The sequence below is a fragment of the Pseudorca crassidens genome, chromosome 19 (assembly GCF_039906515.1).
Source record: "Pseudorca crassidens isolate mPseCra1 chromosome 19, mPseCra1.hap1, whole genome shotgun sequence".
NCBI classification, from domain to species: domain Eukaryota; kingdom Metazoa; phylum Chordata; class Mammalia; order Artiodactyla; family Delphinidae; genus Pseudorca; species Pseudorca crassidens.
In genome coordinates, this window is record NC_090314.1 from 28,099,995 (window position 1) to 28,121,893 (window position 21,899).

At 38.4% G+C, this 21,899-nt stretch overlaps 1 protein-coding gene across 7 annotated transcripts in view; it reads right to left on the minus strand.

The window, feature by feature from the left end:
• Positions 1 to 21,899, minus strand: part of CA10 (carbonic anhydrase 10) — a 619,992-nt gene that overhangs the window by 546,767 nt on the left and 51,326 nt on the right. Inside the window, exon 1 of one of the 7 annotated variants that reach the window (XM_067717560.1) lies at positions 19,748 to 19,853. The exons of the other annotated variants lie outside the window; for them this stretch is intronic. Coding sequence (XP_067573661.1) covers positions 19,748 to 19,805 — 58 coding nt within the window. The 5' untranslated portion in view covers positions 19,806 to 19,853. Of the gene's footprint in view, positions 1 to 19,747; positions 19,854 to 21,899 lie in introns of those variants that run through there. 7 annotated transcript variants of the gene reach the window in all.

The window sequence follows — 21,899 nt, forward strand, 5'->3', positions numbered from 1 at the left end:
TGCAAATGAAGCAACTGACAAATGATTAATCTCCAAGACTTACAAGCAGCTCATGCAGCTCCATATCAATAAAGCAAACAACCCGATCCATAAATGGGCAGAAGACCTAAATAGGCATTTCTCCAAAGAAGATATACAAATTGCTAAGAAATACATGAAAGAATGCTCAACATCACTAATCATTAGAGAAATGCAAATCAAAACTACATTGAGGTATCACCTCACACTGGTCAGAATGGCCATCATAAAATCTACAAACAATAAATGCCTGAGAGGGTGTGGAGAAAAGGAAACCCTCCTGCACTGCTGGTGGGAATGTAAATTGATACAGCCACTATGGAGAACAGTATGGAAGTTCCTTAAAAATGTAAAAATAGAACTACCATATGACCTAGCAATCCCACTGCTGGGCATATACACTGAGAAAACCATAATTCAAAAAGAGTAATGTAGCACAATGTTCATTGCAGCTCTATTTACAATAGCCAGGACATGGAAGCAACCTAAGTGTCCATCAACAGATCAGTGGATAAAGAAGATGTGGTACATATACACAATAGAATATTACTCAGACATAAAAAGAAACGAAATTGAGGTATTTGTAGTGAGGTGGTTGGACTTAGAGTGTGTCATACAGAGTGAAGTAGGTCAGAAAGAGAAAAACAAATACCATATGCTAACACATATATATGGAATCTAAAAAAAAAAAGGTTATGAAGAACCTACGGGTAAGATGGGAGTAAAGATGAAGACCTACTAGAGAATGGACTTGAGGACATGGGGAGGAGGAAGGGTAAGCTGGGACAAAGTGAGAGAGTGGCATGTATATATATACACTACCAAATGTAAAACCGATAGCTAGTGGGAAGCAGCCAAATAGTACGGGGAGATCAGTTTGCTGCTTTGTGATCACCCAGAGGGTTGGGATAGGGAGGGTGGGAGGGAGGGACATGCAAGAGGGAAGAGATATGGGGATATATGTATATGTATAACTGATTCACTTTGTTATAAAGCAGAAACTAACATACCATTTTAAAGCAATTATACTCCAATAAAGATGTTTTAAAAACACCCATAAAACCATATATCTCACTTTTGCCAAGAAGCACACACTAATTCAGTACTAAATTAATTACTCTCCTGGACTGGGTTTTGGTATATTTACTTCCATTCCCTCTTTTTCTCTCCAGTCCCCAAACTCTGACCCTGTTTCCATTTGACAAATATTTTTTATATATGCCTCTTGCTACATCAAGACCATGTTGGATGCAGGTAAGGGAACAACACAAAAAATCTGGAAAGTGTTAGAAAGAGAATAATCAGAGTCAGAAAACTTTGGTACAATCTACACTTCCTTTTGTTAACTGCCTGATCTTGAGCAAACCATTTAATTTATTGAACCTTTGCCTCCTCACCTGTAAAACCAAGATGCCATGACTTATCTCACAAGCATTGTTAATATCTGACAGGATAATGCTTGTGAAATGTACAAGGAAGCATGGTGATAAGGAAATGTACAAGGAAGCATGGTGATAAGGTTCACCTGGCTGCCAATATAGGGGCACAGGAGCTGAGGTTAATGAAGAAGCAGGTCTGAGGGTCACCCCCCCAACAGACTTGAGGACTTCATTGATCTCTATCCATCACATTTTCTCTGACCTGCATTTCCTTTTTGAACTTGGTGGGTATTCCCCCTAAAGAAAACAGAGCTCCTGCTGTCAGGAATCAAGGACTCAGCAAGAAGCCTGTGAAAGTGTCTTATGAGGCTTAGCTGTGTAATGACTAGAAGTCTCAGAACCCCAGGTCTACCTTTTTCTGTCCACTCTTAGGGAAAAAGTTCCAGGCCACCCCAGTGAACAAGCTTCCAATAGAATCTAACTGATGCTCCTATTCTCCACCTCCTTAACTTCCATGATAATTTGTTCCCCTTAATTTTTAAAATTTATTATATGTTGTAAAATACCAAAAAGATCAGGCAATAATATACACCAATGTCTCCCTCACACTTTTGGAAGAGAAGTTGACATGCTAAATGTGCCAGGATCTCCTTCTTTAAAAAATAAAAATAGGGGCTTCCCTGGTGGCGCAGTGGTTGAGAGTCCGCCTGCCAATGCAGGGGACATGGTTCGTGCCCCTGTCCAGCAAGAAGATCCCACATGCCACGGAGCGGCTGGGCCCATGAGCCGTGGCTGCTGAGCCTGCGCGTCTGGAGCCTGTGCTCCAGTGAGAGGCCCGCGTACTGCAAAAATAATAATAATAATAAAATAAAAAAATATAAATAAATATTACAGGTAGAGCTGAAGTTCTACTCCCCATCCTTCTCCTTATCACGCCCTCCCTTGAGGTACCTCACTTCTAGAGGTGGAATAAATCATTGGCATGCATCATTTTGGTTTTGTACCCATAATCCCCATAAATTATTGTTTAGGGCATGGTTAAAGTTATGTGAAATGTATTTAGCCATATCCATACTTTTCAGCTTGCTTTTCTCCTTTATCATATTGCAGACTCAATTCATTTTAACTGCTGTGTAGTATACCCTTATAAATTATCATTGATTCATCCATTCCTCTACTAATAAATAGTTGGAGTCCACCACTTTTTTTTAGCCATTTCAAATTGTGCTGCAATGAAGATTCTTGTGTAGATCTCATTGTTTATGCACTAAGATATCTAAGTTTTTTTTTAAAAATCTAGAATGGATGCCTAAAAGTAGAATTGCTGAATTATAGAATATGTCTATCTTGAAATAAATTAGATCTTTCTAAAGTGGTTATAACAGTTTAAACCACCATACCCTATACCCACAGCTGGTGCAATCAGATTTTAAAATATGTGCATATGATGTTTTTGAAATGGTAAGCTTCTGCAATTTTAATTTCCCCTGAATCCCAGTGAGGCTGAGCAAATTTTTCAGATATTTATGGCTATTTGAGTTTCACCATCTATAAACAGGCTTGTTTATACAGTTTATACAGCAAATGGTTTATTAGATTATTTGAATATTTTTGGTACCAACGAATTTGACTCCTGCCAGAGAAGCTCAATCTATTTTCTTATACTTTCTTAACAGAAGTCTCTTCTTTAAGGTTAAACCCAAATCTTCACTGTTATTTCCACCCAGTACACTGTTTTTTCATTCTAAGATGACAAAGAATAAGTCTGACCTTATGACTGCTTTACATATTCACTTGTTTATCTGTTTGTTCATTCATTCACTTTAGCAAACGTTAATTGAGTATTCACTGAGGTCAGGAATAAGACATAGGTTATGCAATCAAGGAGATATGGTTTAGTAGGGGAGACAGACATTGAATCAACTAATAACACAATAACATGACAAGCCCAATAATAGTGGTATGTACAGGAAACAAATGACAGAAAGAGGATGATTTCAAAAAATATTTACTATTTCACCACACCATTTATTAAAATATTGATGTTTATATAAAAATTATTTGTGATAAAAAGCCATTGCCACAAGCCCCTTCTTTATCTCCTCTCCCCCAATCACCTGGCTACCCTGACCCCTTCCAGGGATAGTTCCCCAATATCTCTATACTAATTGAAGGAGTGACATTAGTGAAGTATGCTCTAGGACCCTGCTCCTGTGCTAGAGTCGACCTGTTTTGAATGGTTGGTGCCCAGGCCTACTCTAACATATTTTGACTATCTCCTCTGGAAGGGGGCTACCTTCACTTGCGACCTGGTTTCAGGTATTTTCACCACCCCAGTTACTCTCTTTCAGGCTTGTCTTTTCTTTTTTTTAATTGAAGTATAGTTTATTTAAAACACTGTATTAGTTTCAGGTGTACAGCATGGTGATTCTATTTATTTGCAGATTATATTCCATTATAGGTTATTACAAGATATTGTATATAATTCCCTGTGTTATACAGTAAATCCTTGTTGCTTATCTATTTTATGTATAGTAGTTTGTATTTGTCAGTCCCATTTGTCCTTCCCCCCTCCCCTTTGGTAACCATGAGTTTGTTTTCTATGTCTGTGAGTCTGTTTCTGTTTTGTATATAGATTCATATGTATTATTTTTTAGATTTCACATATAAGTGGTATCATATAGTATTTGTCTTTCTCTATCTGACATTTCACTGAACACAATATTCTCTAGGTCCATCCACATTGCTGAAAATGGAAATATTTCATTCTTTTTTATAGCTGAGTAATATTCCATTATATATATATATATACACACATACATATATATATATGTATATATATACACTCACATGTTCTTATGCTAATCATCTGTTGATAGGCAGCAGGTTTGTCTTTATCCCTCATAAATTATAGCACCCAAAACAATACTTAGGTTTATGAGGAAATGTTCTAAGCACAATGCTTGTCATATATTACTGTGTGTATGAAACATCTAAGGATCTTGTTAAAATGTAGATTATGATTCAGAAGGTCTGGGATGGGGCCTGAGATTCCGTATTTCAAACAACTTGCCAGATCATTCCAGTGCTGCTGGTCTGAGGACAACATTTTGAGAAGCGAGGGTCTCAACAACTTGGAATATAATGGTACTAACACTATCCTAAGTCTTATACAACAGCACTAACAACCCAGCCCAATGTCATATCAACATTTTGGCAAGTGTCATACTAAGGACACATATTGACCTAAGTCTTCTAAGTCTTTTTAGGAAGAGTTGAGGTTAAACTCAACTCTTTCTCGTTTTTCATGTGTGTTAGTATCTTTTTGTACAAACATATAACTGCATCCACACTAATTTGGAGGCTAGTGATTTTGCATTCTGATTCTTACTCAACCAGGTCAGTTTATAGAGACGATATATCCAAAGTTGCTTCCAACAATGCACCTGAGCTTCTGCTACTCTGTCTAAAGGTCCATTGCTAAATTAAAGCAATCCTCCAGTGAGCTAAAGTCCTAAGACAAACTATTACAATGTTTTGTTCATTATTTTAACAAAGATTTTTTGAGCACTCATATCTGGCAGTCACTGTTTTAGGTACAAAGACAAGTGCCTTCTCTCATGGAGCTTACATCTTTCTGGGACCAGATATATATATATATATATATATATATATATATATATGAATAAATAAACAAGAAGAACTTCATATGCCAAGAATAATAGCAAGAGGTGAAAGAGTGGCAAGGTGGCTACCATGGATTGGGTGGTGAGAAAAGGCGTCTTAGAGATGATATCATTTAGTCTGAGATCTGGATTAGAAGGAAGAAATCATATATAGATGACAAGGGAAAAAATGCAGGTAGAGAAAATAGATGGTACTGGACCCTGAAGCAGGAAAGTGCTTAGCATGTTCACAGATCAAAATGGTTCTTAAGCTGCCCTAGAGCATAATGAGTGGGGGTAGCGGGTGGTACACACTGACAATGAGGAAGTAGGAAAGGGCTAGATCCTGTTGGCTACAGACGTCAGGGTAAGAAGTTTAAATTTTATTCTAAGTGTGATATGCAGCCATTAGAGATCCTTGACATCTTTGGATTTGTTTTAGAGGTAGAGTCCAGAAAGCTTGCCTTCATACTGAATTACTAGGTATCTAGAATTACTTTGATTTTTTGGGCTTTAGTAATCAGTTGGGTGTTCAGGCTATTTACTTGGTTGGGGAAAGTTGTAGTGTGGAGGACGTTTGAGGGTAAAAGGCAAGAGTTTCATTTAACCATGGTAAATTTGAGATTCTGGCTAGACATCCACATGTAAATGCCAAGACAGCTGTGGGAAACAGAGTCCTGGAGAACTGGCTAGCTATTGGAGCTGGAGTGAAAGAACCTAGGTGGTTACTAGGGCAGACCCACATCAGATGTCACACTTACAGATTGATTAGAGAAGGCCAGCCAAGGAATTTGAAGAGTTGCCAAATAAAGAAGAGGAAGAATAAAGATGTGGAGTCTTGCGAGCTCTAAGAAGTGGTTCAAGGAGGCAGTAGTGAACCATACCTGATGCCACTGTAAGGTCATGGTAGATAAGAACAGAGCATCCATCACCTGCCAAATTTGGCAACACAGAGATTACTGGTGACCCTGACAACAGTGGCTGTAGAGGAGTGATGGGGAAGGAAATCTATCAGGTGAGTTGGGAAGAGAATGCTAATGAGGAAGTGGAATACTGCTTTTAGACCAATATCTCAAGATTTTATGTGAAGCGAGCAGAGTAAGAGCTGGAGGGAAACAAGAGATCAACTGTTTTTCACAGGAGATCCCAGGGCATATTTGTATGATAATGGGAATGAAGAGGGATAATATGATGATTCAGGAGTGAAGGAAGATATTGCAGGAGCAAAAACATTGAGACGGAAAAAGAGATTGGGATCTAGATCGAAAGCATTCGGATTGGTTTTTGATAGTTACATAGACACTGTCTTCATAGAAATAGGAGGGAAAGAAAAGAGACAGTATATCAACACAGGTGGTCTTGACATTGAAAAGATGAAGGGTTCCTATCTTCCTCCATTTTCTCTATGTTTGAGATCAAAAAGGTACAACGTATTCTCAAGTGTAACAGCAATCTCAAGAACAGACAAGCCAACATCTGGCATGACCCTACCATAACTACAAAGGAAAACAAACAAACAATTCTTTGTGAAAGTGGGCAAGAGAGAGGCAAGTAGCTTCTAAACAGAGTAATCAGGGAGACAAAATGAAATGTAATATCCCCTACAGCATTTAAACCGTTCAAAATTCTTGAAATATGTCTTGTCATATCCCATTTCCCCCATTACCATTCCTGACTCTTAAAATACCCCCTTGCTGACAGCCTTCTCCCTATACCCTGACTCTCATTTGGTATGTTGACAATCTCTTTCATCCTCAAACGTATCTCCCCCATCAAGCCATTTCTGATATCCACCCAATGCCCCCAGCCCCCATCATTGGTACCTGTCTTGCCCTCCTTTGATTTCTCAGTCTTACTATATGACTTAGCAAAGTCTTTCCTATATTATAGTTTTGTACCCTTTGAAGGAAATAATTGTCCTGATTGCCAACTATGCCTTCTAAATATTTTTTTTTTGCTACTCTGACTCATGGTCTCAATATCAACTGCTCCCTTTTCCACACAGTTGTCAACTCAGATCTTTAATAGATTCCCATAAGAAGTCTAGTCTCAGCAAGCCTGAGTATGGTTTAAGCCAGTGGTGCCATTCATTTGGGAGGATTTTAGGGTGCATGTCAATGTCCTCCAGTAATGAGATACTGGTGAGGGCTAGGTCCCTTCCCCCATAATTGGTCACTATATGGGATGCTTCAATATATACATGTCTCCAACTGATTTCTACAACACATACAGACCTGTATTCATGAGTATATACACAAAAGTTTTTACTTTCTTTGTGAGGTGGTAAAGCACCATCTCTCTGTTCTTTGAGGCACTTTCCGAAGGATTCTTCTGTGAAAGGGTTATTTGAGCCAAATATGACACTATGTTAGCAGCAAAATCCAGCCAATCTTCTAGTTGGAATCAGGCAACCAAATCTTCTACTAAGAAGCTGGACATAGGACCAAGCTATGGGCACCACTAGAAAGCAGTGCAAGGGTTTGGGGCTTGCTAGATCCTCATACCTCATTCACTCAAGGGCAGTGGTGACCATATGGTACTTCTAGCCAATCCACATGTTTTGAATAACATTCATTTCACCAATAAAAAATTATTTCTAACATTTCTTGTGCTAATCCACAAAGTCTCTAGGTGTAGATTTAGATATGGAATGTTGACTGCTTATCACGGCTGCCTTTGAACTGTTGGCTCCTCATCATTGTCTCTCAAATGCTACCCTCTGGAGTATGTATTCTTTTCCAAGGCACTTCAAATGTTAGCTCTTCCCAGGGTATGGATAAAATTAAGCTAAACACATATAGCACAAGATTTAAATAGGAATGTTCTAAAGTAATTTGTAGATACACTAGTTAATGAATTCCTTCCTTCCTCCTTCCCTCCCCCTCTCTCTCTTTTCTGCTCTTTTTTTCTTGGTAGTCTGTACTGAAGAGTGATGGAGTCATGAAGAATGATCATATTTTGGAGTTCACAGCATTTCATTAAAAATTAAAATCCACAAACAATTCTTTTCTCCAAAATCCCTCCTTAGCCACCCTGCCACATGTGGCTCTCTTTTCCTGGATCCTGTTCCTTCCCTTGTGGAATTTTAAATTACTTTCGCTCATATTCCGCACTCCCTCAGTTCTTAAGAGGCAAACCCAAACACCAAGATTTTCAGGAAAACAAAGGCACTTAAAACATGTCCCCACCCCTTACTAAGCAATTTTTCTGAGCATTTTTCCAAAAAAATACAGTGTTCTCCTCAAGAAGAATGTTGGTAAATAAAATTTTCTCAACTGCATTACAGATTTAAGAATGAGAAATGATTCTTAATTTTAAGAATTAAAATTAAGCAAAATCCAAAATGCATCTTATCCCAGATATATACTCACTTACCCCACCCTATATGGAAGACAGTTAATCTTGACATGAATATAAATTCATGGATTCAGGGATTGCATTTATTAGATTTTTTACCTGCTATCCACATGCCCTGATCACTTCTTTTTTAAAAATTATTTCAGCTTTATTGAGATATAATTGTCAAAACTGTAAGATATTTAAAGTGTACATCATGACGATTTGATATGCATACACATTGTTAAAGGATTCTCCCCATCTAGTTAATTAACATATGCATCACCCCACATATTTATCTTTTTTTTTTTCTGTTTTTGGTGAGAACATTTAAGTTCTACTCTCTTAGCAAAATACAGTGTTATCAACTATAGTCATGGTTTACATTATATCCTCAGACCTTATTCATCTTAAGCTTTCCCTATTTCCCCCAAATCCCAGCCCTTGGCAACTACTTTTCTACTCTGTTTCTGAGCCTGACTTTTTAAAAATTCCACATATAAGTGATATCATGCAATATTTGTCTTTCTCTGGCTTTTTTCACTTAGCATAAACCCTCAAGATCCATCCATGTTGTCAAAAATGGCAGGATTTCCTTCTTTCTCATACCTGAAGGATATTCCATTTTATATATATACCATGTCAGCTTTATTCACTCATCTGTTAATGGATGCTTAGGTTGTTTCCACACCTTGGCTATTGTGAATAATGCCTCAGTGAACATGGGGATGCAAATATCTCTTTGATATACTGTTTTCATCTCCTTTGGCTATATACCCAGAAGCTGGACTGATGGAGATCAAACTTTTCACTTCTTTTTTTTTTTATCTTTGACTTTACGCTTTTAGAATTGTAGGGCTCAGCCTAAGGTGATAAGAATAACATGGAGAGATTTTGAAACTACCCAAAAAACCTCCCCTGACCTTCTAATCAGCATCTGAAAGGTGACACCAAAAATCTGTGTTTTATAAACAATTTCCAGAGGTAGTTTTAGCACCTGGCCCTGATTAAGCTATTTAGCACCAGAGGAAAGCTCTAGTACCAAACGAAAGAGACTTAAGGTTTTGCGGTGACTATAAGAGTAAATCTGTTACTTGCTCCTTTAGCAGCTTCCTTCTAATCACTCTCCCAGGTGTCCACAGCACAATCCACAGTGACAGCCAGGTTTGTGCTCATCTGCACATTTGTCACTTTATTAGGTGTCACCCTGATCTCGTTATTGTCCCCCCTCAGGAGCTGGTCAGCTGTGCTCAAGAATAGGTTAGCCCCTTTCTATTCAGAGGGTCTCAGTTAACCTGCCTGTGTCTGGGATTCTGACCCTTAATAGGGAAAATCGAACTTTGCTAACTATCCGACTGCATAAACAAGTGGAATGATGCACCATGACTGTTTGGGCAACTAGGTGCTGCTTGCCTAGACTGTGGTGATTTCATCTTTGAAGTTTTCCTTCAGCCACAGACCTGGGGACTACTGCTTGGTGAGTGATTCACACACACAAAATGAGGAATGCAGCTCAGTACATTTCTTCTTCCATGGCTGTCTCATTTGTTTCAGTACCATGGTCTAAGTTTCTCCTTACCACACAAGATGGTCCCCTCACTTGATTAGCTAGTTTGATATGACTTCACACGGGTGTGGGTGCTGTGTCACACGTTAAATGTCTCCACATGTGCAGGGAGCCAGCCTGAGGCAGTGGCACTATCTCAGACTTTGGAGCCAGCTTGATCTGGGTTCAAATCCCAGTTTTGCCACTTAAAGTGCTGTGGCCTTGGGCCAATGACCACCCTTGACTGAGATTTCACTTGGTATCTACAAAATGGAGATAATAATAAAATGATAACTGCCAACGGAATCTAATGGAATTAAATAACATGATGTTAGGCACATATGTTAGACACGATACAGGCTTATTACTCTTTTGGCTCCCCTTACAAAGGACGGCAGAGTCCACATCACGCCCCCTACCTTCTTTTTATCTTTCTTCCTCAAAGGAGAACACAAATAACAGTAATTACTAGGAGAACTTCATGAAAATATCCATTTCTCCACCCCTAGATCAACCCTTTTTTAAATCTCCAACTTTTTCTCCCCTCTCTTCCTCCCTCAGTGACTTCCCTGAGTGTCTCTAAGATGGTGGACTCAGGTGAGGCAAGTAAGGTGTCTAGGGTACACAGTTTAAGGAGGTGCTCAATCTCTCACCCAATCCTGGAAGCACAAGCTCCCTCTAGTATTGACCTGTTGGGGATTTCACTTCCCTCAATTCATCGTGTGCTGCACTGAGGACAACAATTTCCTTTCTCCCAGTAGTTTAGATATAGTTTAGATTAATCAACAGTAGAGCTCAGGCAAGTTTTCTCACTGGGGTGAATATAAAAATACAGGTCCCTGAGCCCCATCCCAGACCTTTAAAGGTACAATTGACGCTTGAACCACATAGCTGGAACTACGCAGATCTGCTTTTAAGCAGATTTTTTTTCAATAAATAGGTATTACAGATATTACATGATCCATGGTTGGTTGAATCTGCCAATGCAGAATCATGGCTATTGAGGGTCAACTGTAAGTTATACACAGATTTTCAACTCTGTGGGGGTCAGTTTCCCTAATCCCCATGTTGTCCAAGAGTCAACTGATCACTACCCTGTCTGCACATTATACTCACAGGAAGCCTAAACTCCACCTCCAGGGATTTTGGTTCAGTTGATCTGGGGTGGGGCCAAATAGGTAAGTTTAAAAAGCTTTCTAGGTGATTTTTATAGATGATTAGGGTCAAGTCACTAAAATATGGTCAACGAATCTGCTCCCAGGTGATTCTTACACACACTACTTAAAAATCTACTGTCTTCTTGTTATACTCTCCAGCTCTGGAATAAGACTCAGGTTCAAATCCTTACTTACATGTGTAATGCTTACATTTGTAATAATTTACATATATAGTTTATATATATGATATAGTCTCTGATTTCCAGTTGCATGACCTTGGGCTACTTACTTAACATCCCTGTGTATCAGGAGACTATAAACAGCATCTAATAAGTATATTATGAGGATTCAATGGAATATTGCATGTAAAGTGTTTAGCAGAGTTCTGGTATATAGTAAATGTTTAATAAATGTCAGCTGTTATAACTATACATAGTAGTAGAACTTTAATAAAGGTTGAATTTCCTGTATTCTTTTCCGTTAGAATTTTTAATATACTTATTATTTTTAAAAAATAGTCCAACTTGGCTCCTTAAATGAAGCAAAATATCTTACTTGTGTTTGTTTCTCCAGCTTTTAGCACAGTGGCTGGCATACATCAGGGGTTCAATGTATGTTTCCCAAATGTGTAAATGAATAAATTACCAGGTAATCTGTATTTGCCTTCACTCTCAACGTAATCATGTCCATGTCTCAAGATTGTAAAAACCTCACTGACCATGGGGCCATTCATTCTGTCTCCAAATGTGGCGAACCTGCCCATGGCTCTAATCAAGAGCAGACTTGATTTATGAGGCCTGTGGAATGAGCCAGGGAGGTGGAATCCTCCACCAGTGATTTGTTTATCGCTGAGTCCCTGAAAATCGAATAGGAAGGGAGAGGGAGGTATGAAGAATGACTTAAGAACTACTCCCCATCACATTTGTTATGAGGTCCTTTCACTCTGGCAGAGTATGGCTGTCTGTTGCTGCTAATATGAAAATTCTAAAATTGTTACAAAAACACATGGCAAGTCCCATGCCTGTGTCTTCTACCTGACTGCCACCAGATCTTGACAGTGATGGAGGAATAAGCAGCCTGGATTTCAGGGGCTTAATTAATAAACTCTTATGGGCTGTGCTATAACTGTAATACTCCTTGGTGAATGACTGTAGTATATAAAGCAAAATGTGTTTCCTCCATTTAGTGGATATTGATCAAATGGTTTGTTTTAAAGTATTTAGACTGATTTGGTTCTTTGTCTTATTTATTCATATCTATACATTAATTGAAAGCCCAACAGCTCAAAAGGATTGTATTAATTTGATCGCCCTCTACTGGCCATAAAGTGAAGTACTGCCTGTTTTTGACCAGGTCCTAGAAATACTACAACTATTTTTAGAAAGTACTGGGGTTTTAAACTCCAAGCTACTTTCTATTATAAGTATAGTAGAGAGACCAATCTAAACTAAACTCCAAACCATCTGTCTTATTTTTGAATATTCTAGCTACTTAAAGGAGATCATCTGATTTAATATAGTTGGTGATTTATGAAGAAACATGGCCACAAACCAGAAGACCTGAATGCATATGGGCCTGTCTTCTCATCTGTGCAAGGAAGGTTGGGGTAAGACAGGCCCAAGACTCCTTTTCATTCTTTCCAACTTCTGTGGTATAGAGACTACACCCCAGGTTAGGAGCCCAGTGCCCTGAGGTCTAGTCCTGATTCTAACTTTTACTCTTGCTGTAAAGTAAACAAAAGATGTGATGGAACCTCTAGAGCTCCTTTGAATTCTGATGTTATTTATGACCTAAGTCATACTTAAGCCTCAGCACATATAAATGACAGGAGAAATTGTCAGAAGGATAATTCCAGTTAAAATCCTTGAAATTTTTTTTTTCCTATGAAAATTTTCCAAAAAACACAGGGTTTATCCCTTATATAGCCACTTATACTTATAACTAAAACTATTGTCTCCACATGAACAGTTTGAATAAACCCTAACATTTGTATTATCCAGAATATAGGGGAGGAAAAAAATGCAACACCAGACTCTAGATGCGTGTTCTTATATTTTGAAAAAATGAAGTAAAGAAGCCTTCCAAGTTTGAGGAAGAACAGCTTCCTCTGAGTAATACATAGAAACATTTAGAAAAAAGCCAAACTGCTTCCCTCTACAAAGTAGACCTACAATATAATCAGCAACCTTTTGCTTCCATCAGTTTGTGCTGGACTCCGCAGTCCCTGGTCACGGTGCAAAGGACACATTAGCTTAGACAAGGTGAGCACAGCGTAATCCCCAGCCTTGAAACAAATGCTAAGAGTATTTAAGAAAGTCAGAGCAAGGCAATGCTGAAGAATGTCTTTTTCTACCACAAGGGAAACAGGAAATGCCACATAAATCAACATAAATCATTCGTTGACTTAGCAATGATCTGGCCTAGTGAAAATTCACCAAGTTACAAGAATTAAAAACAAAAATCGTAATTTCCTTACACTTAATTAGCCATTTATTCTACCAGGCATTTTCATTGCATACTTGTTAAAACACTGGAAAGGGGTTGATAGGAGCATCATTAGCCCACTTTGTAGATGAAATGGAAGAGATTATGTACCTTGCTTACAAAGACCAAATCACACAGATAATAAATACTATTTAAAATCATTATGTAATGGATTTTCCAAGAAAAACATGCAAATCATTCTAAAGTTGTTAGGGCTGTATGTATGTGTGTGTGTATGTATGTGTGAAGACATACATACTACTATTAGTACTAGTATTATAGTACTATACTACTACTATATACTATTCTCTACTATTTCCAAGGAGAGAAGAAGAGAAATAAATCATGGATTACTAGGGGAAAACCAGAGCAATAGGTTTAGGAGAAGAAATCTTTGAGTTTGATTCTTCACTTACTTCTCAAAAACAAGAACTCTATTCAATGTGAAGATCACCTAGAATGTTGACTGAGTGTTCCCCACCTAAAAGGCACAGACCCTGTGTGGAGAACATCACAGGAAGCCATAATCCCTCCCCAGTTTATTGCCTAGTTGGGGAACAAACTATGAGGATTAATGCAGATTAAATTCTGTTCTCTATGAGGCCTGGGGAAAAAATGCCAGCTTTTAGTTCCTAGGGGGCGGAAAGTAATAGAGTAGAAATTTTATGTAGGTCACATCCAATCTCATGAGCATGTCCTTAAAAAATCTATCAGCTCTAGTTCAACATATGCCCCCAATCCTGTCATTCTCTCCATCTCTACTACTACCATTCTAGACTAGTGGTCTAAAAGATGGGAATAGGACCACTGATGTTTCATGACTTTCACGTGGCCAATTTCAGAGAAGGGAATATCAAAGCGGTGTCCCCTTCCTGACTATTGAAAAATTTGGAACGCTGTTCTGTGGTCCCATGCCTCCCTTGGTATCACAAAAGTTTTATCTACAACAGGCTTATGAAGGAGTTCATACAATATAACTATAATTCAATCTTGTCCACATGACTATTCTTCAAGTACAAAGCTTGAAATATACCAGATTAGATACCAGCATGAGCCCAGATGGAAAAATTGAGAGATCAGCATGGTCTCTGTGTAAGCATGTGATAAAATCTCTACAAAGAGTCATGCTTTTCAACTGGATGTGAGCTCTCTCCTCTGAATCCCCATAACCTTTCCTGTATCTCTCTGATAATATTTTTGCATTTTCTTTCCCTGCCTAATGAACTGTGAGCTCCTGTGGGTGTATGGAGCATGCATGATCATGTGTCTTACTCAACTCAGGCACCTGGAAAGAATGAGGCCTATGGAGTCTGACAGACCTGTCCCAGAAAGCTGGCTCTATTAACTGTGGGACTTTGAGACCTTAATTAACCACTCTAAGCCTCAATTCCAACAGCATTACAGTTATTGTAAAGATCAAATGAGATAATACGTGTAAATTGCTCAGCCAACACCTTGCCCCTAATAATTTATGCAATAAGTGATAGCTCTGTGTCTTAGGTTGGGCTCTCTAGAGGTAAAATCTGAGATGAGGATTTAGGTGCCTATGATTTAATTGAAGGAGAAGTCTCAGGAATAAAAGAATGAGGGAAGTAAGATAGGGCAGCAGGAAGAGTTAAGTTGAAATCTAGCTTCAGCAAGGTCCCATGGGGTGCTCTGGAGCATAAACTGCACCAGAGTTGGATCCACATTGGAATGGATCCAGCCCTTTGTACACTCCCCTCATCGAAGCCCTCCATGTCAATCATTGGCTATAGGCTGCCCCCTGGGGAGTGGGGAGGAAGACATTCCCTCCATGTCCAGGCAGCTCCCATTTGGCTGAGGACAATTCTCTGGAGAAAAGGGCAGCCATGAGCTAATTAGCAGCCAATATTCACAGCAACCATGTAAGGGCAATTTGGGCAGGGCACCAACAGCACTACTACATTATTATTATTGTATTTATATCATTTCATGTCTAGATCTGAGCTTTTGATATGACAGTGATTCAATAAATAGTTATCACGTTGAATTAAAGGATCCAAATTATAGATAGTATGCAAAACCAGCATGAGTAGTTCAAGTCTCATCCACAGGTCTAAGAGCTTTGGAGGCAGCTCTCCCATTTCTTCCCTTCATTAACCCTCTTAATTAATTACCAAGGCTACACAAGGTTATAGCATGTCCCAAAATTCTTTGCCACACTGATGTCTGAAGCTGACTGAACTGTGATTTTCCTTGCTTCCCTTGTTTCAGAGATTTTTCTGACGTTAATTACACCTACACTTACATCCAAATATTTCATTGTGATGCATATTATACTTGTAAGTGCATGAATTATTCTGAGGGCAAAAGAAATTAATAATGTTTCACCACTCACTGTGACATGTTTCCAAGCACGTAAATGACAGATGCACTTCTAAATGATGTACTTTTCTTCTCTTTGACATGCAGGACCCAGATTTAAAGAGATAGAAGATATAAAGGAACCTCCTTCTGGATCTACTGATGTCAAGCTTGGACCTCCATCTCTATCAGCAAACAGATGAATAAGTAATATGCTCAGGTCCCAGTATCTGCTCAGATTAGATTGTATCAGCAGCCTTACACTCTGAAACACCATTAAAACAAATCCCCAAGCACCCAAGGAGGGGAGGGGAGGAGAGAGCTGGGCTGGTCATCAGTAGGAGTAGGAGGAAAGTATTTTGTAAACTGTAAGATGCTTCATAAAAGTTAATTATTAGTATTAATATTAATTCTTCTACCTTCAACCTATGTTCAATGCTGTCCAGATCCCCTGACCCCACATCCCCTTCTGAATTAATCAGCCCCTTCCAGAGATTTTGTTTCTGTTCTAGTAACTGGGGTCATACAAAAAGGAGCCCAAGCAGACCGAGTGACCAGCTCTTTTCTTGAAGTTTCATCTAATACTCAATCTATTGGTAGGGACAACTTGAATTCAGAAAACAAGTCCAAGCAGGTGTTAGGAGAGCCTTAATAGTAGCCTCATCATATGGAAAGGAAACAGAGATTATGGACACCATAATCACCATAATGCCGTCAAGAAAGTGAATGCCTGACAACCAGTTGCTGAGGTTGGAAAGATTCATGTTGTGAAACAAGAGGATCTGTTGCCGTAATTCACCAGATTTTATTTTAGTTCTACCAGAAAGATGAAGTATTTGAAAAAGGAAGAAAAAGAAAAAAAACAATACTCACTATTTGGTATGGGTAATCCAAAAAATAATTAATCCCTCACATGTAAATTCACAGTAAAGAAAAAAATGACACTTTAATTGTAGAAGGGCAAATAGTTGAGCTCTAGAGTAGAGGCTGGCAAACCATGGACCAAATTTGGCCCTTTGTTTTTATAGATAAAGTTTTATTGGAACACAGACATGCCTACACATTTACGTATTCTCTAGGACAGCTTTTTTTTTTTTTTTTTTTTTTTGCGGTACGCGGGCCTCTCACTGTTGTGGCCTCTCCCTTTGCGGAGTACAGGCTCCGGATGCGCAGGCTCAGCGGCCATGGCTCACGGGCCCAGCCGCTTCGCAGCATGCGGGATCCTCCCGGACCGGGGCAGGAACCTGCGTCCCCTGCATCGGCAGGCGGACTCCCAACAACTGTGCCACCAGGGAAACCCTCTAGGACAGCTTTTAAACTACAGTGGCATAGTTGATAGACGAGACAAAGACTATCTTGGCCCACAAGTTTCTACAGTCAAACTGCTTAGGATTAAATACTGGCTCTATCACTTATTAGTTGTTACTTGAGAAAGTTCTTCAATATCATTATCATAAGGAAATTAACACTACTTACCTCATAGCGCTGATGTGAAGATTGAATGAGTTAAAATATTGAAAGCACATAGAACAATCTCTAGAATATATCAATGAATCAATAACTCTTAGTTATTATTATTACAAACACCAAGATCAAACCTCCTCCCTCTCCTCATATGTCATTGGCTCTTCTGCCAACAGGACCACCTAGACATGTTTCTGCCCTTTCCCACACGTAAATAGGAATACCTTTCAGACATAACTTACTGTGAATGCAGACAGATCACTTTCTAGGTATTCCCAGCAGCCATGCAGAGGGGAAACCGTTTTTCTTTTTCCTTTTTTTCACTTTATTCCTAGAAGAAGACTTCAGTCACATGCTCATGTAGAGAGTTTAAACCTCCTTTCTCTGTATCCTACTAAAATATTCAATGGCCAGCCTAACAACTCCGATAAAATAACAGGTTTGTCTTCCCAACTAATAGTGTTTTCTCACCTCTGAAATCAATTAAGGGCTCTGAAGACACTGTATGATTCGGGGACTGTGGTTTAAAACACCAACCCTGAATTCCTAAAAGGGCTTATTAGAGCATACAGATTAGCTGCTCAAGATGCACAGAGAGCCCAGCCTCTGTAAGATAGGAATGAATGGTAGGAGGTAAAATTAGTACAAGTTATGAATAACCCACTTCCTTGAAAAACACAGATGGATGAATGTTTTCTCTCTTTCTGTCTCCCTGATTCTCTCTCTCCCCGTCTCACTTTCTTTCCCCCTCTCTTTCTGTCAGTGTTCAATAATAAAAGGTCAGTGTTGTGAGTAAAAAAATATATATTCATACCATTATGTGTAAGGCATTGCCCTGGGGGCCATGGAAAGAAACCCATGAGGTATGATTCCTGTCCTGGGGAGTTAATAATCCACTTGGGAAGACAAGCCTATGAAAAGTTAAATAATAATTAATGAACTCAATGACAGTACAAGACAACAATGGTAAATATACAACTATGTAGTAAGTAATTGCTAAATGCTTTCTTCAGATAGTTAGCATTATAGAAATTTTATAGGAGAATAAGATCCACATGACATGTAAATTTGTTAACCAAAACAGGAGAAAATGGCCTTTCTACTTCCTCGTATTGAATATAAAATGCCAAAGTTAAATACGTATTTATATTTCAAGTGAGTAATTTAAGGTGTTTTAATTTAAAACAAACATTAATTAACTATCTTCCTAGGGTAACAATATTTGTTAACCAGCCACTGAACATTGTTTTCTAACTTCAGTTGAAATGTTTTTGGAGGAAATGTGAAGGTTGAACCAAGAGAGTCAGATGGAAATTAGGACATGTGGTATAGTGAATCTTTGAGAAGAGGACAGCTCCCACAGTGAGAATATGAGAATGGAATGGGGTCCTGAACAGAGTCAAATAACTCAAGAGCTAATGCATATGAATATATCAGAACTCAGAGAACAGCCCCCCAGAGTCAGCACGAATGAGAAGAAGTGGCTGAATTCTAGAAAGTTCTAGAAAGACCAATCTGAAACACCTGCAAGTGAGTCTCCTGAATGAAGCTTCTCTATCATATTCACCAATTCACTGGAGACATCCTATTTCCTAGGTACTTAGGGAAAGGGTTTATTCCCAGATATGCCACCAAATTCAAGTTTAACCATACACCCAGATTTCTGTTCCTTTGAACTACTGAAGCTCTAAATTTGGTGAGGCAATGATCTGCTTGTCTAAATAACATAACATAATGGTGAAGAATGTGGCTCTAAAACCAAACTGCCTGAGTCCAAATCCCAGTTCTGCCACTACGATTTTGAGCAAGTTACTTATACCAATGGAAAGGATAATACTACTTAATTCATAGTGTTGTCATTAGGGCCAAATGAGTTAATATATCTGAAGCTTTTAAAACCATCTGTAGTACATAGTTAGCACCTAGTAAGAATAAGCTGCCATACCCTGTTATTTAAATCCTCTATTACTTAATCTTCCAGTTATGAGAACAGCCCATACATCCTTCTCTGGGACCAATACTAGCCCTATAAAGGGGACTGTAACAAGATAAAGTTTATCTGCATATCTTATTCCAACCCTGGTTCCACCAAGAGGACCTAATTTTAGTACCTTGATCCTAACGTTATCCTTCTACTTAACAGGTCTTAATTTCAAAGCACCCTGATTTTTCTCTGTTGAGTATGCTGACTCATGTCAGTCATTCTAAAGACTAGACACAGTCTTTACATCCCAGTCCCCTCCTGCTGCTTGGTTCCTCTAATGCTATGCTCTGCCTCCTTCTGGGATCTTGTATGTAACAGGACTGCCCTGGTAATGACTACATGGCTACCTGTATATCTCCCACTGTCCTGTTGAAACTTCCCACCATTACCTTCTAGGACTCCAAGAATCTGACTGGTTTCTACATCTTCACATTTGTGGTTTGACATCTAATCCATCCAAGTGCTGTCAGAGTTTTCCTTGTGGCAGGTAGATTCAAAAGACTGGACCACCAACTGTTCTGCAAATATTATGGTAAATGCCTGAGAGTTTCTTCCAAGCATTCTCAAAGAATTTACTTTCTCTGCATCATCTTTGGTCAGTTGGTTTGAGAAAATGAGAAAACAAAGTTTCTGCTATTTATTGGCAAAACTGTGCAAAAGCATTAAAATAGGGAGAAGACAAAAGTGATATGGAAAATTGCTTCAAAAAATAGGTCTGCTGCTTAGCACACAAACTAAACTAATAGTGTATATACAGAACAAAGTTGCTAAACAGCTCTTCCATAAATCACTCTACAAAGCTTAGGTATCTGGAGCTATAAACTCATTCCACGATTTTCACTAGAAGGAGATCTTCATTGAAAAAAAGAATTGCTGCCTCTTGCTGGACATTCTCCAGCAATCACATAAAAGAGGAAAATATTGAGGGCATTCTTGGCTCTCTTACACACACACACACACACACACACACACACACACATCCCACATATACAACAGGAAAAATAAAATGCTGGATATTAACTTCCAATCACTGTTTAGAAGGCACCAGGTCTATCACACTTGCAACTCAGAACACAAAGCATGAGTTGTCTTGCAAAAAGAAAACCTGTATCCCAAACAACACTCCTGGCCTTGCTACACACTTGCGCTCCCCTCCCATCCAACAGCCTTTAGGAACCTATAGGCAAGGAGCTAGTCATTAAGAGCCTTGATCTACTCACTCCTTCCCCTCCTCTGGTGCATCTTCCAGAACATAACCTTAATTATCATAGCATTGGGATCAGCAAACCAAAATCCCTTCCACAGATACACTTCTTACTGGCTTTTATTCTGTAGCAACTATCTGTTTATGCACCCCTTAATCAGGTGCAACCAAAACAGTTAACAACCCAAAAGCAGTTAACACTTTTCGAGAGGGAAAATACAAAGAAAAAGTTTAAAAAAAGAAAAAAAAAAAAGAGCTGCAGAGTCAAATTTGTATAAAGAACCACAGATGCTGGTGACTAAGGTGATGAAAATAAAGCAGATTAGGCAAAATTTAATTTGTATCAAAACAGCAGCCAAGGAAAACAATATTTTAATGCAATATTTTGAAAAAGCAAAGTTAATGCAAAAAAAAAAAAAACACTGTGAAAAAATATCCCAATTTTAAATAGGAAAGAAATTCAAAACAATTAACAACATGACAATAAGTACATACCTATCAATAATTACTTTAAATAGTAATGGACTAAATGCTCCAACCAAAAGACCTAGGGTAGTTGAATGGGTACAAAAACTAGACCCAAGTATATGCTGCCTAAAATAAAATCACTTCAGACCCAAAGACACACAGACGGAAGGTGAGGGGATGAAAAAAGTATTTCATGCAAATGAAAATGAAAAGAAGGCCAGGGTAGCAATACTTATATAAGACAAAATAGACTTTAAAACAAAGACTGTAACAAGAGACAGAGAAGGATATTATATAATGATGAAAAGATCAAACCAACTAGAAGATATAGTGATTATAAATATATATGCTCCCAACATAGGAGTACCCAAATACATGAAGCAAATATTTACAAATATTAAGGGAGAAATTAATGGTAACACAATAATAGTAGGGAAATTTAGCACCCTGCTTACATCAATGAACAGATCATCCAGACAAAATCTCAGTAAGGAAACACTGGCATTAAACAACACATTAAGCTAGATTAACTTAATATATAGAGAGATAACATTGCATCCAAAAGCAGCAGAATACACATTTCTTTCATGTGCACATGGAACGTTCTCCAGGACGTATAACATGCCAGGCCACAAAACAAGTCTCAATAAATTTAAGAAGACTGATATCATATTAATCATCTTTTCCAACAACAACTCTATGAGACTAAGAAATCAACTACAAGGAAAAAAAACTTCAAAAAACACAATCACATGGAAGCTAAACAATACACTACTAAACAACCAATGAGTCACTGAAGAAATCAAAGAGGAAACAAAAAAGTACCTGAAGACAAATAAAAACAATGATCCGAAAATTATGGGACAGAG